This window comes from Oncorhynchus nerka, linkage group LG3 (assembly GCF_034236695.1).
Source record: "Oncorhynchus nerka isolate Pitt River linkage group LG3, Oner_Uvic_2.0, whole genome shotgun sequence".
Taxonomy (NCBI): Eukaryota; Metazoa; Chordata; class Actinopteri; order Salmoniformes; family Salmonidae; genus Oncorhynchus; species Oncorhynchus nerka.
In genome coordinates, this window is record NC_088398.1 from 13,254,470 (window position 1) to 13,277,569 (window position 23,100).

General features: G+C 42.3%; 1 protein-coding gene across 2 annotated transcripts in view; it reads left to right on the forward strand.

The window, feature by feature from the left end:
- LOC115102465 (cyclin-dependent kinase 14) overlaps window positions 1-23,100 on the forward strand; it is a 273,353-nt gene that overhangs the window by 85,116 nt on the left and 165,137 nt on the right. For both annotated transcript variants that reach the window (XM_065008563.1, XM_065008569.1), the window contains 3 exons: window positions 3,273-3,367; window positions 7,643-7,705; window positions 20,305-20,428. In XM_065008563.1, coding sequence (XP_064864635.1) covers window positions 3,273-3,367; window positions 7,643-7,705; window positions 20,305-20,428 — 282 coding nt within the window. The remainder of the gene's footprint in view (window positions 1-3,272; window positions 3,368-7,642; window positions 7,706-20,304; window positions 20,429-23,100) is intronic.

Consider the following 23,100-nt stretch of genomic DNA (forward strand, 5'->3'; position numbering starts at 1 on the left):
AAAATTAGATGAGAAAACGATTCTGGCTGTTTGATCTGTGGGATCCTGGGCTGATGAACTGAGCTGAGAGCTATGCACCAGCCACTCTTCACTCCTCCTCATCCCCACCCCGGCCTCCCTCCCTCCCTTCCCCCCCCCATCCCTCTCTCCCCCGGTGAGCAGATCAGAAAAGCACTTTGAAATTTAACTAATTCAGCGATTACTGGGCCGAGATGCTCCCAGAGTGGAAACGTGGACAGAATTACAGGGCGGTGTTGAAAGCAATACCTACACCCCTGAGAGAGGACCCAGGTGTGTGTTTGTGTATGAGTGCGTGAGTGCATGCATGTGCGCATCCGTGCATGTATCTAGGCGTGCATGTGTGTGAGCATGGGCACACACAATAACACTACCAACACAGTCAGTCTCTGTGTGTCAGGAGGGCATTTGAAGTAGCTCGTGTCTATACCACTAGGACAGATATGCGTGAGAGGAGCATTGCCTTTGATCTTTAGGGGTTTCAGTGCTTTAGGTGTTAATGCACAATGGCTCTGTGCTGTGTGCTCTGCAAATCAGGATGCCGTTGGTTTTCTCTCTCGCTGTGCCCTTGAAACAGAATTGCTGTTTGCTAAATTAATCACATTCGCAACAGTCTGAAAATCTCATTTAGGTTTCTCATAATAAAAACACACTTAATATGCCGCTCCCGCTCTCTGTTCTAAATGAGACCGTTCCCTGTGTTGTTTAGCTCTTAACGAGATAAGATTTCTGACAACTGTTTGTTTGGCCCAGCTGTGGTGATTGTGTCTCCTCAGTAATGGGTGGAGGGAGAGGTGGAGCCGTAGTGCCTCAGATCACATCTTTCAAACACATGAAAAGGCGTTGTGTGAAGTGTTCTCTCCCTCCGTAGCCACCAGTTGAAACAGCGCAGCACGGCTCCTCCAGCGAGGGTTTAGAGCGACGCTGACCATTACCACTAATTGCTCTGTTCACGCCCGGCCCGCAAGCTGACACAATAGACACAGAGCTTTGCATCCCAAATAATGGGAGTGATGGTCCCTCCCCAAGGCTTTGGCTTTCTGTCTCTTTACTCTCTTTACTCTCTTTACCCTATCTCTCTTTCTCTCTCCCTCTCTCTCGCTCTCGCTCTCTCTTTCTCTCTCTTTCTCTCTCTTTACTCTCTCTCTCTTTACTTTCTCTCTCTCTTACTCTCTCTCTCTCTTTACTCTCTCTCTCTCTCTCTTTACTCTTTCTCTCTTTACTCTCTCTCTTACTCTCTTTCTCTCTCTCTTTACCCTCTCTCTCTTTCTCTCTCCCTCTCTCTCGCTCTTCCTCTCTCTTACTCTCTCTCTCTCTCTTTACTCTCTCTTACTCTCTCTCTCTTTTACTCTCTCTTCTCTCTCTCTCTCTTTTACTCTCTCTCTCTCTCTCTCTTTACTCTCTCTCTCTCTTTACTCTCTCTCTCTCTTTACTCTCTCTCTCTTACTCTCTCTCTCTCTTTACTCTCTCTCTCTCTTTACTTTCTCTCTTACTATCTCTCTCTCTTTACTCTCTCTCTCTCTCTCTCTTACTCTCTCTCTTTACTCTCTCTCTTTACTCTCTCTCTTACTCTCTCTCTCTCTCTCTCTTTACTCTCTCTCTCTCTTTACTCTCTCTCTCTCTCTTTACTCTCTCTCTCTTTACTCTCTCTCTCAATGTTTCTACTCTCAAAAAGTTGGTGGCAAATCTATGATTGCTATGTTTTTGCTAGTAACTATTCTATAATTGTATTTTATTTTCTATTCCATTTAATTTCATTCCATTCCATTCTATTATTTTCTAATCATTTCGGTTCTATTCTATTCTTACTATTACCATCCACTATTCTATTATATTCTATTAGGCTATATTCCATTTTATTATGTTAGGCTATATTCTATTCTATTATGCTAGGCTATATTCTATTCTATTATGTTAGGCTATATTCTATTTTATTAGGCTATATTATATTATTATAGGCTATATTCTATTCTATTTTATTATGTTAGGCTATATTCTATTCTATTAGGCTATATTATATTATTTTAGGCTATATTCTATTCTATTTTATTATGTTAGGCTATATTCTATTATTTTATGCTAGGCTATATTCTTTTCTATTAGGCTATATTATATTATTTTAGGCTATATTCTATTCTATTAGGCTATATTATATTATTTTAGGCTATATTCTATTCTATTCTATTATGCTAGGCTATATTCTATTCTATTATGTTAGGCTATATTCTATTCTATTAGGCTATATTATATTATTTTAGGCTATATTCTATTCTATTTTATTATGTTAGGCTATATTCTATTCTATTAGGCTATATTATATTATTTTAGGCTATATTCTATTCTATTTTATTATGTTAGGCTATATTCTATTCTTTTATGCTAGGCTATATTCTATTCTATTATGTTAGGCTATATTATTTTCTATTAGGCTATATTATATTATGTTAGGCTATATTCTATTATATTATGCTAGGCTATATTTTGTTCTATTATATTATATTTTATTAGGCTATGTTCTATTATATTAGGCTTTTTCTATTTTATTATATTAGGCTATATTCTATTATATTCTATTAGGCTATATTATATTTTATTATGCTAAGCTATATTCTATTCTATTATGATAGAATATATTATATTAGGCTATATTCTATTCTATTATACTAGGCTATATTCTATTATATTCTATTATACTAGGCTATATTCTATTCTATTCTAAAAGCTTATATTCTATTCTATTGTGTTATATTCTATTCTGTTCTATTAGCCTATATTATATTATATTATGTTCGGCTATATTCTATTCTATTATGCTAGGCTATATTCTATTCAATTAGGCTAGGCTATATTCTATTCAATTATTCTAGGCTATATTCTATTCAATTATTCTAGGCTATATTCTATTATATTATGCTAGGCTATATTCTATTCTATTATGCTAGGCTATATTCTATTCTATTATGCTAGGCTATATTCTATTCTATTATGCTAGGCTATATTCTATTCTATTATGCTAGGCTATATTCTATTCTATTATGTTAGGCTATATTCTATTCTATTATAATAGCCTATATTCTATTATATTAGGCTGTATCCTATTATATTAGGCTGTATTCCATTCTATTCTATTATGTTAGGCTATATTCTATTCTATTGTTTTCTTTATCATATTGTAAATAAATGGTAATACTGATGGTAGTTTAGCATGTAACTGCTTCATCATGATAATAATACTGTATCCTGTGTTTTCCTAGCATCTCTTCTGAAAGGTCTGAAGCACTCCAACATCGTGCTGCTCCATGACATCATCCACACCAAGGAAACCCTGACGCTGGTCTTTGAGTATGTGGTGAGTGTCAGAGAGCCATCTGGATATGTTGCACAGAGCATCATGGGTACTGTAGTACATCATGTTACAGGGCTAGCTCAGAACAGGTATTTGAGTATGTGGTGAGTGTTACAGTGCCAACTGGATATGTGAGTCAGCAGTAGAGGATCAAGATATTTGATTTGTGTAAAATGTATTTTAAGATGAATTTCAAAAAGCCACAGTTTCATTGTAGAAATAGAATAACTAACCTGTTTTCTGGTTTGATTCATTTGACCTCTCACTCTTCAGTTATTGCCATTGACTTATTTAATCCCAGTCCCAAAGAGACATGAGCTCTTGTCACGTTCTGACCTTAGTTCCTTTGTTTTGTCTTTTGTTTTAGTATGGTCAGGGCGTGAGTGGGGTGGGTTGTCTATGTTAGTTTTTCTATGATTTTCTTTTCTGTGTTTGGCCTGGTATGGTTCTCAATCAGAGGCAGCTGTCAATCATTGTCCCTGATTGAGAACCATATTTAGGTAGCCTGTTTTCCATTGTGTTTTGTGGGTTGTTTTCAGTTTTTGTGTATTTGCACCAGACAGAACTGTTTCGGTTGTTTCTTTGTTATTTTGTTATTCAGTGTTCAGTTTGGATTATTATTAAATATCATTAACACTTACCACGCTGGACCTTGGTCCTCACCTTCTTCCACCGACGACGGCCTTTACAGAACCACCCACCACCAAAGGACCAAGCAGCGTTGTAACAGGCAGCAGCAGCAGCAGCGATCACAGGACTCCTGGACATGGGAGGAGAATCTGGACTATGTCACAACTTGGGAGGAGATAGACAGGTGGTCGGTCGACTCAGGGAGAGTACCGTAGCCCGCCTGGGATTCTCTGGAACAGTGTGAGGAAGAATACCGGTGAATGGAGTTGGCATGGCGATCAAGGAGGCCCGAGAGGCAGCCCCAAAAATGTATTGGGGGGAGTGGTGAAGTCAGGTAGGAGACCTGCGCCAACTCCCCGTGCTTACCGTGGAGAGAGATGGACTGAGCAGGCACCGTGTTATGCCGTGAGGCGCACTGTGTCCCCGGTGCGTGTGCATAGCCCGGTGCGGTACATTGCAGCGCCTCGTATTGGCCGGGCTAGAGTGGGCATCGAGCCTGGTGCCATGAAGCCAGCTCAGCGCATCTGGTCTCCAGTGCGTCTCCTCGGGCCGGTGTACATGGCACCAGCCTTACGCATGGTGTACGCATGTCCCCGGTTCGCCCGCACAGCCCAGTGCGGGCTATTCCACCTCGCCGCACTGGCCTGGCTACGGGGAGCATTCAACCAGGTAAGGTTTGGCAGGCTCGGTGCTCAAGAGCTCCAGTGCGCCTGCACGGTCCGGTCTACCCGGTGCCACCTCCACGCACCAGCCCTACGGTGGCAGCCCCCCGCACCAGTCTGTCTCTCCGTCTCCTTCCTACAGGTGTTCCCTCCTGTCCGGAGCTGCCGAAGTCTCCCTCCTGTCCGGAGCTGCCGGAGACTCCCTCCTGTCCGGAGCTGCCAGAGCCGCCACCGCGGACAGACACCCACCCAGACCCTCCCCTATAGGTTTAGGTTTTGCAGCCGGAGTCCGCACCTTTTGTTTTAGTATGGTCAGGGCGTGAGTTGGGTGGGTTGTCTTGGGTGGGTTGTCTATGTTAGTTTTTCTATAATTTTCTCTTTCTGTTTGTCCTGGTATGGTTCTCAATCAGAGGCAGCTGTCAATCGTTGTCCCTGATTGAGAACCATATTTAGGTAGCCTGTTTTCCATTGTGTTTTGTGGGTTGTTGTTTTCAGTCTTTGTGTATTTGCACCAGACAGAACTGTTTCGGTTGTTTCTTTGTTATTTTGTTATTCAGTGTTCAGTTTGGATTATTATTAAAAATCATGAATACTTACCACGCCGCACCTTGGTCCTCACCTTCTTCCACCGACGACGGCCGTTACAGCTCTGGCTAGTTTTACACACATATTCTTTGTTTATAAGATGGTGGAACGTTTAGTAATGTTTAGTCTTGCCTGTTAAAAACAGAACCCAAGCCTGGGATATTTTCCTCCAGGCTTTAACAGAAACGGTGATCTGAGTGCCATAGAATGGTGGCCTAACCACGAGTGGCATGGCAGCTTCATGCCCAGCTTTGAACCCAGCCCTGGCTTCATGGGGGAACATTTTAATTGAGGGTTGCTGTTTCTGTAGGTTTCCATAGCACACATACACATGCATGTACACACGCACACACACCCACACATGTATGCAGGCACATGTACACGCAGATACACACACATGCTGTGGACAGTAATAGCATCAGGAGTTCCCTCTCTCTGCTGTGTAGTAGTGTGGCCTGTTGTTACTGCTGACATATATGCATATGGATAACATCCACTGATAAGTTCAAACCAACCAGAATACCAATCTCCAACCTCTAGGAGTAGTAAGTCTCTGCTCAGCATTACTCCAATAGACCATGCAATACAAGACCCAGCCGTCTCTCAGAATAACCTACTAAATAATCCTGCTCCATGTTTGTTTTCATCCGTGCTATGTGGCCTGGTGCATCAGATCAAGAGCCAGCTCTGATACCGTACCGTATGTACGCTAGTCTGGTGTGTGGCCCCCTGTTGGTCAGAAACAGCATGGTTCAGCAGGGTCAGTGGGAACATCTGCTCCTGGTAATACATTCTGACCAGATCCTCTGAGAGATGACAGAACCAGGCCCTGGGCAGTCTGTAGCTGGTTGTAGGGATTCTAATGAGGGTGCTCTCTGGCCTTAAGGTGTACATTTTGATTACCTGGAGAACAGAGGTCAGGCTGGATAAAGGGGTTTGTGGAGATCTTTCAGTACTGTTTCTCTGCTCCATGTGCAAATGTAAGAGCTAACCAATTCCAAGTATATATATTCATCAAGTAGATGCTGTCTGTAAGTGGACACGGTTGACAAGGATCTGTCTTTATTATGACAGAACACCCTTCTCTCACTGTGAATGTTGGACAGAGTGGATAGCGTATATTTGACAGAATGGGTAATGCAACACTGTGGATCTGTGTGTTGTCGTTGGTGTGGTTTATTTGCAGCTCAGCCAGTTTCATGCTGTTCTATTCTGCTGTGTTCAGACCTGTAATTCCAGACTCTTTCATATACAGAAGGCTCCACACCAAGCCAAATCAATTCATTTTCCTCATCTAGCAGGTAATGACAATTGACAGGGAGCGAGCGGGACCGAGAGAGAGAGAGAGAGGGAGAGAGAAGAAATGGAGAGAAAGTGGGGGTGAGAAGGATATGGAGAGAGGGAAAGACAGAGAGAGAGAGATAAAGGGAGGGAGGGAGAGAGAGAGGGAGAGCAGGTTTTGAGTAAGGTGGACAGGCATGGCTGAAGCTTGTTTGAGCGTCTGGTTGAATTATTCATGAAAGGGAACACATTTATATCTGACGGTGTGAGGAGCAGCGGGGGTACGCAAATATCACCCAGCCCCACGAGCTGTGGTGTGTGTGTGTGTGTGTGTGTGTGTGTGTGTGTGTGTGTGTGTGTGTGTGTGTGTGTGTGTGTGTGTGTGTGTGTGTGTGTGTGTGTGTGTGCGCCCCGGGTCTGCTGGCAGAATAAATCAGTGAAGTGCAGATCAGGGTAGTTCGTCTTTTCTCCCGCGATCGGACGGACAGACGACTCTGCTTACATACAGCACCTAAAGACATACAGACAGTGTCACTCCTTATCTCATCCCTCCATACAATCACATTAAGGGCTTTGTACCAAAGGTTCCCTCTGTGGATCATTCTGTTGATGTAGACCGGATATCATTCATCCGCAGACAGGGGAGACAGACTGGGGAAGAAATAGATGTTGCAAGTGACGTCTGCTGCAATTCAATTGAGTTTGTGTCTCCAGCCTGGCGCCTTACTGATATTTTATCATGGACGGATGACAGTAGGTCAGAGTTGCTTTGAATAGCAAGGGAAAAGCTATGAAAGCCAATAACTTCTTTCCATTAGCTGATTTTTCCATCCTCAAACCAAGCTCACATTCCAACCAAGGTATATTCAAGACAAGCAACACAATTAACAAAAAGCCAATATCCTCATTGCCAATAACCTGCTGCTTTTATAGTTCAGATGAAGATCTTCAAATACTGAACAGCATCAATACATTTATACAAACATATTTTAACTTCATTTTTCATATTGACTTAATTTTGGTTCATTGCAAAGCATTGTATTGTGATCTTTTTTTATGATTTTATGTGTCTTTATTTAGACATATTGTAATCTAACGGTCCTCTCTTTCTCCCTGACAGCACACAGACCTGTGCCAGTACATGGACAGGCACCCAGGAGGACTGCATCCAGACAACGTGAAGGTAAGACTGCTGCTCATTATCATGACTATATTACTACAGTAAACAGCACTGTCCTGAGCATCACTAATATGTCATAGAATCCTACAGTTTTTACAGTGACACTGCTGAGGAGTGATGCCCACACACCCCGGTTAGATAGGAGCAGTGTCCTGTAGGCTTGCTTAAATTACTTCAATGAACTACACCGTTGAGGAGTAACACACACTGTTAGAGTAGCAATGTTTTCCTGTGGCTCTGTGTAGATGTGTGTTGAGGATGAGGAGAAGGTAGGGAGAGTGATGGAGTGAATGGGGTCATGGAGGATGGGAGGGATGGTGTAAAAGGGGGGTGTTGTGTGGAGGAGTCCGATGAGAAAGGGGGGGGGGGGGGGTTCAGGCATCGTGGGTTATGTAACACTTCATACCTAATATTGTCACTAGGGATTTCCATAAGTAATGTAGTTATCCTGTTGACGACCGACCGCCTGCCTCATTGAAATGCGTGTGTTAATAATAGAGGATTATTCCCAGAGTGGGTGTCAGGGGAAAAAACCTGCTTCCTCCTCTTAATCTGTAAACATATTGTTGTGTCCCGAATGGCACCCTATTCCCCATATAGTGCACTACTTTTGACCAAAGCTCTATGGGCCCTAGTCAAAAAAAAGTGCACTATATAGGGAATATGTTATAATTTGGGATGCAAACAGAGTCCCAGGTGTACGACAGGCCAGGACATGTGTCCTCACTGTGTCACCATGTAGCCTTTGAAATACTTTAAGAGAGGCATTTGTTTGTAGATGAATGTCCTCTGACACTGACATTGTGATAAATGTTTCCTCTGTCCAAACTGGACTAGAAGGTAGAGTTAGAGACAGACGTAACGAAATAGACAAAGACAGAGACAGAGACAGGCATATGTATGTTACCCAAAGGGCCAGCAGCTAGTGTTAGCCATAATTGTAAAAAAAAAAAAAATGTTACCTTTATTTAACCAGGCAAGTCAGTTAAGAACACATTCTTATTTTCAATGACGGCCTGGGAACAGTGGGTTAACTGCCTGTTCAAGGGCAGAACGACAGATTTTGTCAGCTCGGGGGTTTGAACTCGCAACCTTCCGGTTACTAGTCCAACGCTCTAACCACTAGGCTACGCTGCTCTCCATGGTGGGAGGACAGATGGAGAGGAAGAGAGAGAGGAACCAGAACCAGAACCAGTCTTTCCCTAGTGGGAGGACAGGCAGAGTATAGAGGAGCTCTAATGACCTGGCAGCTGAAACGAAAACAAACTGACTATGTGAAGGCGGAGGTTATGTCCCAAATGGCCCCCTATGCACTATGTAGTACACTACTCTTGACCAGGGTCCCTAAGGGTGCCATTTGAGGCACAACCAGAGACACAGACCCGGACCAATCGTTAAAATCAGCAATCAAAATCAAGATGGAGGCAGCATGGCGTATTGAACTGTTTGCCAATGTGCCACTCTTCGGTGCTCTTGTGTGTCAAGAGCCGGAGACACTCCAGTATGTGTTAACTGTAAATGGAGGGTATAATAGCTATATTTGTAACCAGTGAGGAGCAGAGTAGACAGACAATTTGCTGGAGATTCATTCCCTTCATTACAGTGTCTGATTAACAGAGAAAGTGGCTTGTCCTCGTGTGTGTGTGTGTGTGTGTGTGTGTGTGTGTGTGTGTGTGTGTGTGTGTTTTTTTAAACTATTCTTCTTTTGTTAGTCCCCACAAGGTCAAATGCTATTTCTAGGGGGTTTAAGGTTAGAATTACATTAAGGGTTAGGAGCTAGGTTTAAGGTTAGGGTAAGAGTATGGGATAGGTTTAGGGGTTGGAGAAAATAGGATTCTGAATGGGACTGATTTGTGAGTCCCCACAAGGTTAGCTGTACAAGACTGTGTTTGTGTGTGTGTGTGTCAATCAGATGACAGATGGGGTTTCAAATTGTTTTTGTTCCCTGGTTGAGGTTATTTCAGAAAAAAACAGCTTCTGACTGAAGATACATATCTTCTATGGTGTGTGTGTGTGTGTGTGTCCCTGTTGAATAATCCGAGACATGAAAGCTATTAGAGTGTCTGCTGTCTGATATGGCTGGATAACATTAGCATTAACCTAGCAGAAAACACTTAGACCTTCACTAGCTAATGCAATTATCAGTCAGCCTGGCCAGCAGAGAGAAGTGTTTGCGTTGTTTGGAGCGTGTCTTATTACAGTGTAGTACAGAACATGTACCTTTACCCATACACTTATTTGATTACAGTGTTCTCCTTTAGTATTCTACCTATTATTTAATAGAACTGTCTGTTCTGTATGACATCACCCAAAACAACCTTCCAGTCAGTGATGCTCTTGATGTGATTATATCCTGTCAGCTGAATGGGGTTCTCTTAATGAGAGCCAAATAGACGGATGTGAAACTGACACCCCTGACAGTAGGGCTGGGCATTATGGACAAAATATCATATCACGGAATACCAAAAAAGGACGGTATGACAGTATTTCATGGTATTTCATGTTTTTGAATAATAAAATCTCTAAACTTGCTGTATGGGTTGTGTGACCCTAGAGTAGCAACATATACATTCTATGTGATTTTAATGAGTCTTTCTCCATTCTGATTTTTTAACACTGTTCAATTCAACTTCAACTGATAATCATTTTCATCATTTCCATACATTTCTGCATTTCCTGCACAACGTAGGCTTGCACGATATGGGAAAACAACCTCTGCCTTATTTTTAACCAAATGTTGCAATTTGAGTTGCGATTTAGAGCAAAACACATGGGCGAACTGATGGAATCATGGAAATATAATGATTATTCTAATTCAAAAGTTAGAATATAATACTGAGCACTTTGAATAAAGTGTTGTTTGACATGACAATTAATAAAAATGCAAGGGAGGAGTTATTGTGACAGGGTAGGAACCAAAGTGTTGATAAGTGTTTCCTAGGGAATCCTATAATCTTTGGCTACATGTCATGTTTTCTCTAAGCTACTTCATGTAGTTAACATATTCATGCTTCTACTATTCCTCTTTGATTTAGAACAGTGGTTCCCAGACTTTGCATAGTCCCGTAAGCCTGCCACACACACTATACAATACATTTATTAAACATAAGAATGAGTGTGAGTTTTTGTCACAACCCAGCTCGTGGGAAGGGCACAAATAATAATATTATAATAATCAATTATTGTGCTCTTTATTTAGCCATCTTACATATAAAACCTTAATTGTTCATCAAGCATTGTCACCACATGTTAATGAGAAGTGTGTGCTTCAAAGGATGTACATAATTCTGCAACGTTGGGTTGTATTGGACAGAGACTCAGTCTTAAATCATTTTCCACACACAGTCTGTGCCTGTATTTAGTTTTCATTCTAGTGAGGGCGGAGAATCCACTCTCACAGGTATGTGGTTGCAAAAGGCATCAGTGTCTTAACAGCGCAGTTTGCCAAGGCAGGATACTCTGAGCGCAGCCCAATCCAGAAATCTGGCAGTGGCTTCTGATTTAATAACATTTTCACAGAACCGCTTGTTACGTTTTTGATGAGGCTCTCTTGTTCAGATATCGGGTAAGTGGACTGGATGCAGAGCATGAAATGGATAACAAATCCAGTTGTTTGTGTTGTCCGTTTTGGGAAAGTACCTTCGTAATTGCACACCCAGCTCACTCAGGTACTTCGCTATATCACATTTGACATTGTCCGTAAACTTGAGTTAATTTGCACACAAAAAATGATGGAAAGACCTTTGTCATGACCTTGTTAATGCAGACAGAAAATGATCTCAAATTTCTTAACTTCTTGGCGCACCCATCCCTTTAGCGGGATCATTTTCATCAACATCCGCTGAATTGCAGAGCGCCAAATTCAAATGAAATTACTAAAAATATTAAATTTTCATGAAATCACAAGTGCAATATAGAAAACAGCGTAGCTTGTTGTTAATCCACCTGGCATGTCAGATCTTAAAAAAGCTTTTCGGTGAAAGCTATCCAAGCGTTTATGTAAAGACATCTCTCTCAGCAGACAAAACATTACAAACAGCTAGCAGCAAAGTAGATTGGTCATGAAAATCAGAAAAGCAATAAAATGAATCGCTTACCTTTGATGATCTTCAGATGTTTGCACTCACGAGACTCCCAGTTACAAAATAAATGTTCCTTTTGTTCCATAAAGATTATTTTTATATCCAAAATACCTCCATTTGGTTGGCGCTTTATGTTCAGAAATCCACAGGCTCGAGTGGTCATTACGGGGCAGACGAAAATTCCAAATAGTATCTGTAAAGTTCATAGAAACATGTCAAAGTTTTTATAATCAATCCTCAGGTTGTTTTTACAATAAATAATTGATCATATTTTAACCGGACCGTAGCATTTTCAATGGGAGAGAGAGAGAACATGTCTGCTCCAAGCTGCCTCCGCATGCAAAACGCTGCTGGCACCCAGCCATCCACTGACGTGTTGTGATCTTTCTCTCTAATTCTTCAGAATAAAAGCCTGAAACTATGTCTAAAGACTGTTCAGACCATGTGGAAGCCATAGGAAAAGGAATCTGGTTGATATCCCTTTAAATGGAGGGAAGGCATGCAATGGAACAGGGAGCTTTCAAAATAGAAGGCACTTCCTCTTTGGATTTTCCTTAGGTTTTCACCTGCAATATCAGTTCTGTTATACTCACAGACAATATTTTGACAGTTTTGGAAACTTGTGTTTTCTATCCTAATCTGACAATTATATACATATTCTAGATTCTGGACCTGAGAAATAAGCAGTTTCATTTGTGTACATTTTTCATCCAAACATCAAAATAATGCCCCCTACACACAAGAGGTTAATCATAGCCTCAATTTTGTCCCGCACATTGAATATAGTTGCGGAGAGTACCTGTAATCCTAGATTCAGATAATTCAGGCGAGAAAAAACATCACCCAGATAGGCCTGTCGTATGAGAAACTCGTCATCATGCAAGCGGTCAGACAAGTGAAAATTATGGTCAGTAAAGAAAACTTTAAGCTCGTCTCAATTTTAAAAAATGTGTTGTAAAAGCGCTGCCCATATCATTGCATAATGCAGAAAATACACAAGAGTTCAGGGGCCTTGCTTTAACAAAGTTAACCATTTTCACTGTAGTGTCCAAAACGTATTTCAAGCTGTCAGGCATTCTCTTGGCAGCAAGAGCCTCTTGGTGGATGCTGCAGTGTACCCAAGTGGCCTCGGGAGCAACTTCTTGCACACGCATTACCACTCCACTATGTCTCCCTATCGTGGCTTTTGCGCCATCAGTACAGATACCAACACATCTTGACCACCAAAGTACATTTGATGTCACAATGCTGTCCAGTACTTTAAATATATCCTCTCCTGTTGTCCTGGTTTCCAGTGGTTTCAGAAGAGGATGTCTTCCTTATTTGACCCCCCATTAACATAACTTTATTTATAACTTTGCTGGTCAATAACTTTATAACTTTATTCTCGCTCAAACAACTCCTGTGGTTTATTTTTCAAATTGTTATGTTTTGTTTCTAACTGCGCAAGAGTGAAGGTTTCCCGCTAGAGAGTAACGGTTCATGTGATTGGATGTTAATTATTTGACTAGGCTACCTGTATTTGACATTGTGTTGTTATTTCGCAGAACACAAGATGGGTTCATTTTATTTTTGGCATTGAAACAAGGCTACTCGGGCGAGAGAAAAAACTCACCCAAATGTATAGCTCCGTTGGAAAATAGAAATGTACTGTTTGAAAATATCTAGAATGTGAATCACATTTTTATTTGGTGTACCCCTGACAGCATTGCGCGTACCCCAATTTGGGAATACCCGATTTAGAAGATACTGTTGCACAAACAACATGCTGATTTGGTTCTACACCTTCACTGGTATTATCAAGCTGTATAGCTAATTATGTTTGGTAAATACGGTATACCACCCAGCCTTACCTGGCAGGCATTGGTTGACCTTCACAATCCTTTATAAACAGCATGTAGTACAAGAGGAGCTACCCTCATTGCATTGTTCCTCAATGTCAAGTGTAGTATCAATGTCAGGTGGAGTATTGATACATGAGGTTAGTATAATGCAATGATAACATCACAAAGGCGCATATCCAAAAAGGTTCAACAAATTCTGCAAAGCACTCCTGAGTTCCCTACTCCCTCTCCTACTCTTTCCCTTCACCTCCTTTCCCTCTCTCTGTACCCTAATCATGTGTGCAGATAATGCAGTAATGACATGCTACATTAAGACAGACCGTACTACCCAGATGCTTTCTGGGATAAACTACAGGGCGGCAGGGGAACAGTAGCTGGCAGATGGGAGCGTCAGTGTCTTCTCAGATCATTTAACATACTATCCTACCTCTCCTTCACTCACTGCTGGGCTAAACTCACTCCCCCTGTATATAGTAAAGTGCTGCTTTCAGAGGTTTTCTCAATGACTCCCAAGGTTTCCATTCAATTAATATACTTCATTAATTATCCCCTCAGGTGCAATGAAGATTTAGAGGTTTGTGTTTCGAGGGGTTGGCTTTCTCTATGATGTTGAGTTCAGCATGACTGTGTGTGATTGGACTCTCATTCACTATTGATAGGGTTTGAATAAGTAATGTGAACACAAAATACATCTATTGGAATGACGCGTCTTTTTTCAAATTTGGTCTTTGCCCCAAATCAGTCAGTATGCATTGGAATTAACCAATGATTACACATGCTTACAAAAGAGACAAAAGAAAATAAAATAATTGGCAATTGGCAACATGAAAATATATACACATACAGTGGGGAGAACAAGTATTTGATGCACTGCCGATTTTGCAGGTTTTCCTACTTACAAAGCATGTAGAGTTCTGTAATTTTTATCATAGGTACACTTCAACTGTGAGAACGGAATCTAAAACAAAAATCCAGAAAATCACATTGTATGAGTTTTAAGTAATTAATTAGCATTTTATTGCATGACATAAGTATTTGATCACCTACCAACCAGTAAGAATTCCGGCTCTCATAGACCTGTTCGTTTTTCTTTAAGAATCCCTCCTGTTCTCCACTCATTACCTGTATTAACTGCACCTGTTTGAACTCGTTACCTGTATAAAAGACACCTGTGCACACACTCCATCAAACAGACTCCAACCTCTCCACTAAGGCCAAGACCAGAAGACTGTGTAATTACAGCAGGGATACAATTGTAGACCTGCACAAGGCTGGGATGGGCTACAGGACAATAGGCAAGCAGCTTGGTGAGAAGGCAACAACGGTTGGCGCAATTATTAGAAAATGGAAGAGGTTCAAGATGATGGTCAATCACCCTCGGTCTGGGGCTCCATGCAAGATCTCACCTCGTGGGGCAATCATCATGAGGAAGGTGAGGGATCAGCCCAGAACTACACGGCAGGACCTGGTCAATGACCTGAAGAGAGCTGGGACCACAGTCTCAAAGAAAACCATTAGTAACACACTACGCCATCATGGATTAAAATCCTGTAGCGCACGCAAGGTCCCCCTGCTCAAGCCAGCACATGTCCAGGCCCGTCTGAAGTTTGCCAGTGACCATCTGGATGATCCAGAGGAGGAATGGGAGAAGGTCATGTGGTCTGATGAGACAAAAATAGAGCCTTTTGGTCTAAACTCCACTCGCCGTGTTTGGAGGAAGAAGAAGGATGAGTACAACCGCAAGAACACCATCCCAACCGTGAAGCATGGAGGTGGAAACATCATTCTTTGGGGATGCTTTTCTGCAAAGGGGACAGGACGACTGCACCGTATTGAGGGGAGGATGGATGGGGCCATGTATAGCTAGATCTTGGCCAACAACCTCCTTCCCTCAGTAAGAGCATTGAATATGGGTCGTGGCTGGGTCTTCCAGCATGACAACGACCCGAAACACACAGCCAGGGCAACTAAGGAGTGGCTCCATAAGAAGTATCTCAAGGTCCTCGAGTGGCCTAGCCAGTCTCCAGACCAGAACCCAATAGAAAATCTTTGGAGGGAGCTGAAAGTCCGTATTGCCCAGCGACAGCCCCGAGACCTGAAGGATCTGGAGAAGGTCTGTATGGAGGAGTGGACCAAAATCCCTGCTGCAGTGTGTGCAAACCTGGTCAAGAACTACAGGAAACGTATGATCTCTGTAATTGCAAACAAAGGTTCCTGTACCAAATATTAAGTTCTGCTTTTCTGATGTATCAAATACTTATGTCATGCAATAAAATGTTAATTCAGTACTTGATTTTCTGGATAGTTGTTTTAATTCCGTCTCTCACAGTTGAAGTGTACCTATGATAAAAATTACAGACCTCTACATGCTTTGTAAGTAGGAAAACCTGCTAAATTGGCAGTGTATCAAATACTTGTTCTCCCCACTGTATGTTTCCCCTTTGTTCTGTGTTTTTGTGTGCAAATATTCAATGTGAATAAGAAATGTGTATAACCCATTATATGCTGTTAGTATGATGCATGGTCTCATCCTGTAGTAAATGAATGTGAATATCAGACAATAGAGCCCAGCCTGGAGTCTATTTCACTGGCAGATACGGTTAATATCTGGACTCAGATGATGAAATCCACTGTTTTACTGGGCACATCTTATACTCGAAACTTTATTTCCAATAGCTTTTCATTAAATCAAACAGCGTTACCTTTTCCATTTCAACACTGATGTAAAAGTTAAAGCAGAGGTGTATAAAACAGACAACATTCAACAGATTGTCACGGCCGTCGAAAGAACTGGACCAAAGCGCAGCGTGGTGAGTGTACATATTCCTTTTATTTGAAATGACGCCAACAAAACAATAAACAATACAAAACAACCGTGAAGCTTAAGGGCTATGTGCCACAAACAAAGACATCTACCCACAAAAACAGGTGGGAAAAAGGGCTGCCTAAGTATAGTTCCCAATAAGAGACAATGATAGACAGCTGTCCCTGACTGAGAACCATACCCAGCCAAAACAAAGAAATGCAAAACATAGAAAATAGAACATAGAATGCCCGACCGCACATCACACCCTGACCTAACCAAATAGAGAAATAAAATGTCTCTCTAAGGACAGGGCGTGACAGTACCCCCCCCCCCTATATCGCTTGTCATCCTTGTAACTGTGGCTCAAACATAGGCTCATTCTGTTCAGGACAATCCAGGGTATATCGCTTGTCATCCTTGTAACTGTGGCTCAAACATAGCGATCATATACAGTACCAGTCAGAAGTTTGGACACACATACTCACTCCAGGGTGTTTTCTTTATTTTTACTATTTTCTACATTGTAGAATTAATAGTGAAGACATCAACACTATGCAATAAAACACATGGAATCATAGTACCCAAGAAAGTGTTGATGACTTCTTAAACAATTGATGACAGCTTTCAAAATAAAGAAAAAGCCCTGGTTGTCAAACTTTAGACTGGTACTATAGGTTGATACTGTTAATGAAATGAGTTTTCAAATACAGAAAGGTGAAGTGCACATTTGGACTCACGGATGTGTGGTTGGCTTGTATGACATCAAAGCGTTGGTTTATTCTAATCCTCAACGTCTCATCTTTCAGAACACATCGACTCCTCTCCATTTACAGCATTTCCCTCACTCAGACAACAACTAATGTGCAAAAGTAGCCCAATTAGCGGGAGGGATGGGGGCATCTTCTTGTCACACGCAGTGCTCAAGTTTATAACGGCTGTCAGTCAAAGCCCATACAGCTCTGTGAAGCGGAGAGCCCGAGCTCTGACGTCATGTATAGCATGTTACTGTACAGACACTGCATTCCAATTTATGCACTTATCAATGACAAAATCTGCCATTTTCAACCCACATACGGGATAACACACATGCACATGCGCGCGCACACACACACACTGCAATTAGTATACAGCACAACTAATGATTAATTATGTTCCTAACACCCCGGCCCACGGTTACTACCCATTCCCAGGGTTGTTGTCTACTAATTACTGCAGTCCATTGCCAATGAGGGAATGCATTGTGAAGCTGTTTCATGATGAGAATATCTAGACCCTCATAAGAAGAGGTTGTTTCTATCTGTTCATGGTTAGTGTGTAAAATCCCTCTCACCATCTCATAATTATGTATCATCCGTCCATTGTGCAGTGGAAATCCCTAGAGGGGAGAGGAGGTGGGGTGACACTATTGATATTCTGGGGAGCGGGCAGCTGGCTGCTATTGACTTTCCAACAAGGCAGCTTAAACTCTCTACCCCTCACCTCCCCTCCCTCCTCTGTTTCATCCCACTCTCACCGCTGCCCCTGTTCTCTCCTCTCTTTCTCTCTACCTGACTTTCTTTTCATTCCTCTGCCCTTCTAGATCACTCCCTCGCTCTGTCTGGTTCTCTCTGTCTCTGTATCACCACCTCTCTTTATCTTTCTCTGTATTTCTCTTTCCCCCTTCTCTCTCTCTCTCATTCTCTCTCTCTCTCTCTCTCTCTCTCTCTCTCTCTCTCTCATTCTCTCTCTCATTCTCTCTCTTTCTCTCTCTCTCTCTCTCATTCTCTCTCTTTCTCTCGCTCTCTCATTCTCTCTCTCTCTCTCTCATTCTCATTCTCTCTCTCTCTCTCTCTCTCTCTCCCTCTCTCTCTCTCTCTCTCATTCTCTCTCTCATTCTCTCTCTCTCTCTCTCTCTCTCTCTCTCTCTCTCTCTCTCTCTCTCTCTTCTCTCCCTCTCTCTCTCTCTCTCTCTCTCTCTCTCTCATTCTCTCTCTCATTCTCTCTCTCTCTCTCTCTCATTCTCTCTCTCATTCTCTCTCTCTCTCTCTCTCTCTCTCTCTCTCTCTCTCTCTCTCTCATTCTCTCTCCCTCTCTCTATCTCTCATTCTCTCTCTCTCTCTCTCTTTAAAAAAATAAAATAATTCTAGTGATGCCTTTAGCATTTTAAGCCAGATGGGGAGACCAGTCATCTAGCAGATGTCATGTCTGTCACGTGGCCAAATGTCCTGCTAGTATAGTGACTGTGTTGGGCTGGTGAGTGTGACTACAGTCTAGGGCTACACGTGGAATATAGTTTCATAGAGCAGGCCTTTTTTTAGAGGGATGTCAACCTTTTACACATACGTTATGCATTTGAAAAGCACAAGCACTCAACTCAGCCCAGCTCTCAGCTAAACTCCAATCAAACACCATTTGAAGTCCACCTGAAATATCTTTGCTCTTGTACTTTACTTTCTACCATATAATATGCTAATTTGACAGAATTCTCAGTTTTCCTGTCGTCGACAATAACAGTTATTTTTAAGCAGCGTTTTGATGTTTCGTTTGCAGAGAGAGGGGAGTGAATAAATGAGTAACCTTTTGATTGCCTAGCCCACTTAATGAGGCAGGGCCTTTTGACGAGTGTGTTTTGTTATACATGAGTAAACACACATTTCTCATGCTAATTTCCAGCATTGTGTGTTGTTTCGCATATCGCCCGCCTGCCGAGTTGAGGAATGCTAAACTGTTGACCCGGTGACTCCAGATGCCAGACAGGGCTGATCCCTGATTGGACTCCATGGTTTTCGCTCTGCCTAATTGGCCGAGACCCTGCTAGTGCTGCTGGGAAGAGAAATTGCAATGAAAGATTAGAATGTTGAAATGGAGGATCAGCAGTTGCACAGATTCAGAATTCATTATTGGTTGATTGATGCAAAGTGAACAACAACCACTGGATCTGAAAGAGCCATAGACATTGATGTTGTTTTCAGGTGCTGTCAGAGAAAAAATAGTAAATATGAGGACATTTATTCACAGTTTATTTTGTGTTGATGGTTATTTTCTCACCCATTTCCCATTGTTAACATTTGAATGTAACTGAAAACCACTTTGTTGTGATATATTTATGACATATTATGGCATATTCATAAATAGAACAGACGTTTATTATTATTTTGTATTTATATGGTTTATTTATTGATCTCCTCTCAAGCCTTCAAAATAAACCAGTCACTATTTGTTATTGATGTGTGAGATCAGATGGTCTTTGTGAGGGCATCTATTTGATCACTGGTCAATAGTCCAAGCTGAGGAAAAGATGGGAGGGGAGTTCTGGGTTGATTGGCTAGTATTGACGTTAGGGAGTGGAGTGAGTGTGTGTGTGTGCGAGTGTGTGCGAGTGAGGTTGTGGGTTTGTGCGTGTGCGTGCAAGCGTTATAGAGTTAATGGTGTAAATGAATGGTGTAAATGAGTTGTGGAAGTTAATATACCAGGGCTGTTGTTGTGTTGAGGCTGAATGAAGACATTAACACCTCCTACTGATGGCTTGCTGTTATGACTCGTCTAGGTGCCGGATAGCCTTTCTCTGTTACATATGAGTCCAAACAATGCTATGAATCAGCCAGAGAGATGGAGAAGAAGAGAGATGTAGATACTAGATGGACAAATAGCAGGATGTAAAATAAAAACATTAGAAAGAAATATTGCTATTGAGACAACATAGTGGGTGACTTGGAAATCCATCGGAGACACATGATATACATTGTTTGAATGATTCCGGATTAGCCTACTCTAATTAAATGTATCATGAATCTAATGAACTTATGATCCATGAATTGAATGATCGATTCATTCATAGATGTTACATCTAATGATGAATGATTATCGGTGGATCTCCTCTCTGTCTATCAGTTGTTCCTGTACCAGTTGCTGAGAGGTCTGTCCTACATCCACCAGAGGTATATCCTGCACCGCGACCTCAAGCCTCAGAACCTGCTCATCTCTGACACTGGAGAACTCAAACTGGCCGACTTCGGTAGGTGGCTTTGATTTGTGTCTGTGTAGCACTCTTTTAGTCTTTCTCTCTCCTCGCTCTCTCTCTTTCTCTCTTCTCCCTCTCGCTTTGTCCCTTCTCTTTCTTTCCCTCTCTCTCTCTCTGTCTTTGTGTGTGTGTGTGTGTGTGTGTGTGTGTGTGTGTGTGTGTGTGTGTGTGTGTGTGTGTGTGTGTGTGTGTGTGTGTGTGTGTGTGTGTTAGACCTCTCCAGAAGCAGTAGCACCATATGGCTAGTTTCCTTTCATGGTGCCCAGCTCTGTAAATACTACCCACACGTTTTGACTGGTTTCCAGAGTCGGTAGAACTACCGGCTCAGACTGGTACCACAGACCAGACAAAGACTGCCTCACAGGAAATCACAGGAAATCATCTCTCTATCCCTCAATTCACCCCTCCATCCATCCCTCTAGCCACCCAGGCAGGGGAGACACCTTCATCAATAATGTAAAACCCTCCTCATTATAGAGTAGACATATTACTGGAAGGCAATGAGAAAATAATGGACAACATGCTAAATGAGAAAGAATGGAAATCCCATGGAATTACTGCTGTGGATTCACACACACATAGACACGGTCAGCCTAGCCTAGGGGATCTCATTTAGATGCTGAGTAGAGGCTGTAGGCAGCAACGTGTGTGTGTTCTGAAAGGAGAGGCAGAGGGTACTGGGGAATGGGAAGGTGGATAGAAGGGAGAGGAGATGAGAAGGTAGTGGGAAATGGGGATAAGGGGGAGGATTGAGGGGCTTGGAGAGAATCAAGGGGAGGAGAGAGAGGGGAGATAAGGCTGACTGACTGTGGCATGGGTTCTGTTTCCCTGCTGGTTGATTTGTTTCTGGACCTGATCCAGAATCATCCTCAGCTCTTTGTGTGTTTCGCTGTCCTAATGAGTATCACAATTAAAGGCGAACAAGTGAGGGTTATGAAAAGCTTAGATGATTAGACTGAAGGACAGAACAACTGAAGTAGTGTGTGTTTATGTGTGTGTTTTTACGATGGTGCCAAGGTGAACTATCTCACACACGCACACACACACACACACACACTCACACACATACACACACACACACACACACACACACACACACACACACACACACACACACACACACACACACACACACACACACACACACACACACACACACACACACACTGTACTTCACTACACACACCCTCACTGGGGTCACTAGGACACTTAACTCTCACAAGGGCCACAGACACACATACCTGCATCGCTTGAACTGTCACAAGTGTGTGTTACTGTGTAATGTGTCAAGTGTGTATCATCAAAGAAGACAGTCGTAACTAAGACATTGTTTCTTTGTGTGAGACTGAATTGCAAATGTGTGTGTGTGCTCATCTGTATGTGTGTGCTCATCTGTATGTGTGTGCTCATCTGTATGTGTGCGCTCATCTGTATGTGTACGCTCATCTGTATGTGTGTGCTCATCTGTATGTGTGTGCTCATCTGTATGTGTGTGCTCATCTGTATGTGTACGCTCATCTGTATGTGTGTGCTCATCTATATGTGTACGCTCATCTGTATGTGTGTGCTCATCTGTATGTGTGTGCTCATCTGTATGTGTACGCTCATCTGTATGTGTGTGCTCATCTGTATGTGTACGCTCATCTGTATGTGTGTGCTCATCTATATGTGTGTGCTCATCTGTATGTGTGTGCTCATCTGTATGTGTGTGCTCATCTGTATGTGTGTGCTCATCTGTATGTGTACGCTCATCTGTATGTGTGTGCTCATCTGTATGTGTGTGCTCATCTGTATGTGTACGCTCATCTGTATGTGTGTGCTCATCTGTATGTGTACGCTCATCTGTATGTGTGTGCTCATCTGTATGTGTGTGCTCATCTGTATGTGTGCGCTCATCTGTATGTGTACGCTCATCTGTATGTGTGTGCTCATCTGTATGTGTGTGCTCATCTGTATGTGTGTGCTCATCTGTATGTGTGTGCTCATCTGTATGTGTACGCTCATCTGTATGTGTGTGCTCATCTGTATGTGTGTGCTCATCTGTATGTGTGTGCTCATCTGTATGTGTGTGCTCATCTGTATGTGTGTGCTCATCTGTATGTGTGTGCTCATCTGTATGTGTGTGCTCATCTATATGTGTGTGCTCATCTGTATGTGTGTGCTCATCTGTATGTGTGTGCTCCCGTACATAAGTGTGTGTCTGTGTGTGTGTTTGTGTGTGGCTGTGTGTGTGGCTGTGTGTGTGTGTGTGTGCCTACAATCTCTCAACGGGGTGTGTCTCGTGTGGCGTGGATCCTTCCCAGTCATACTGTGGATATGATGCAAGATGGCGCCGGCAGAGATGGTCGCCTCGCTTCACGTCCTTAGGAAACTATGCAGTAATTTCTTTTTTTTGGTATTATTTCTTACTTTGTTATCTCAGAAAATCTTAATCTTAAGTGTTATTACATACAGCCGGGAAGAACTATTGGATATAAAAGCGATGTCAACTTACCAACATTATGACCAGGAATACGACTTTCCTGAAGTGGAACCTTTATTCGGACCTCCACCCTGGACATTGGTTCTAATCCCAGAGGCCGACCCAAAACAACGTCGTCGCCACAGGAGAGGCAGACGGAGCGACCTCCTGGTTAGAAGGCGAGCACACCATCCACCGCTTCCGA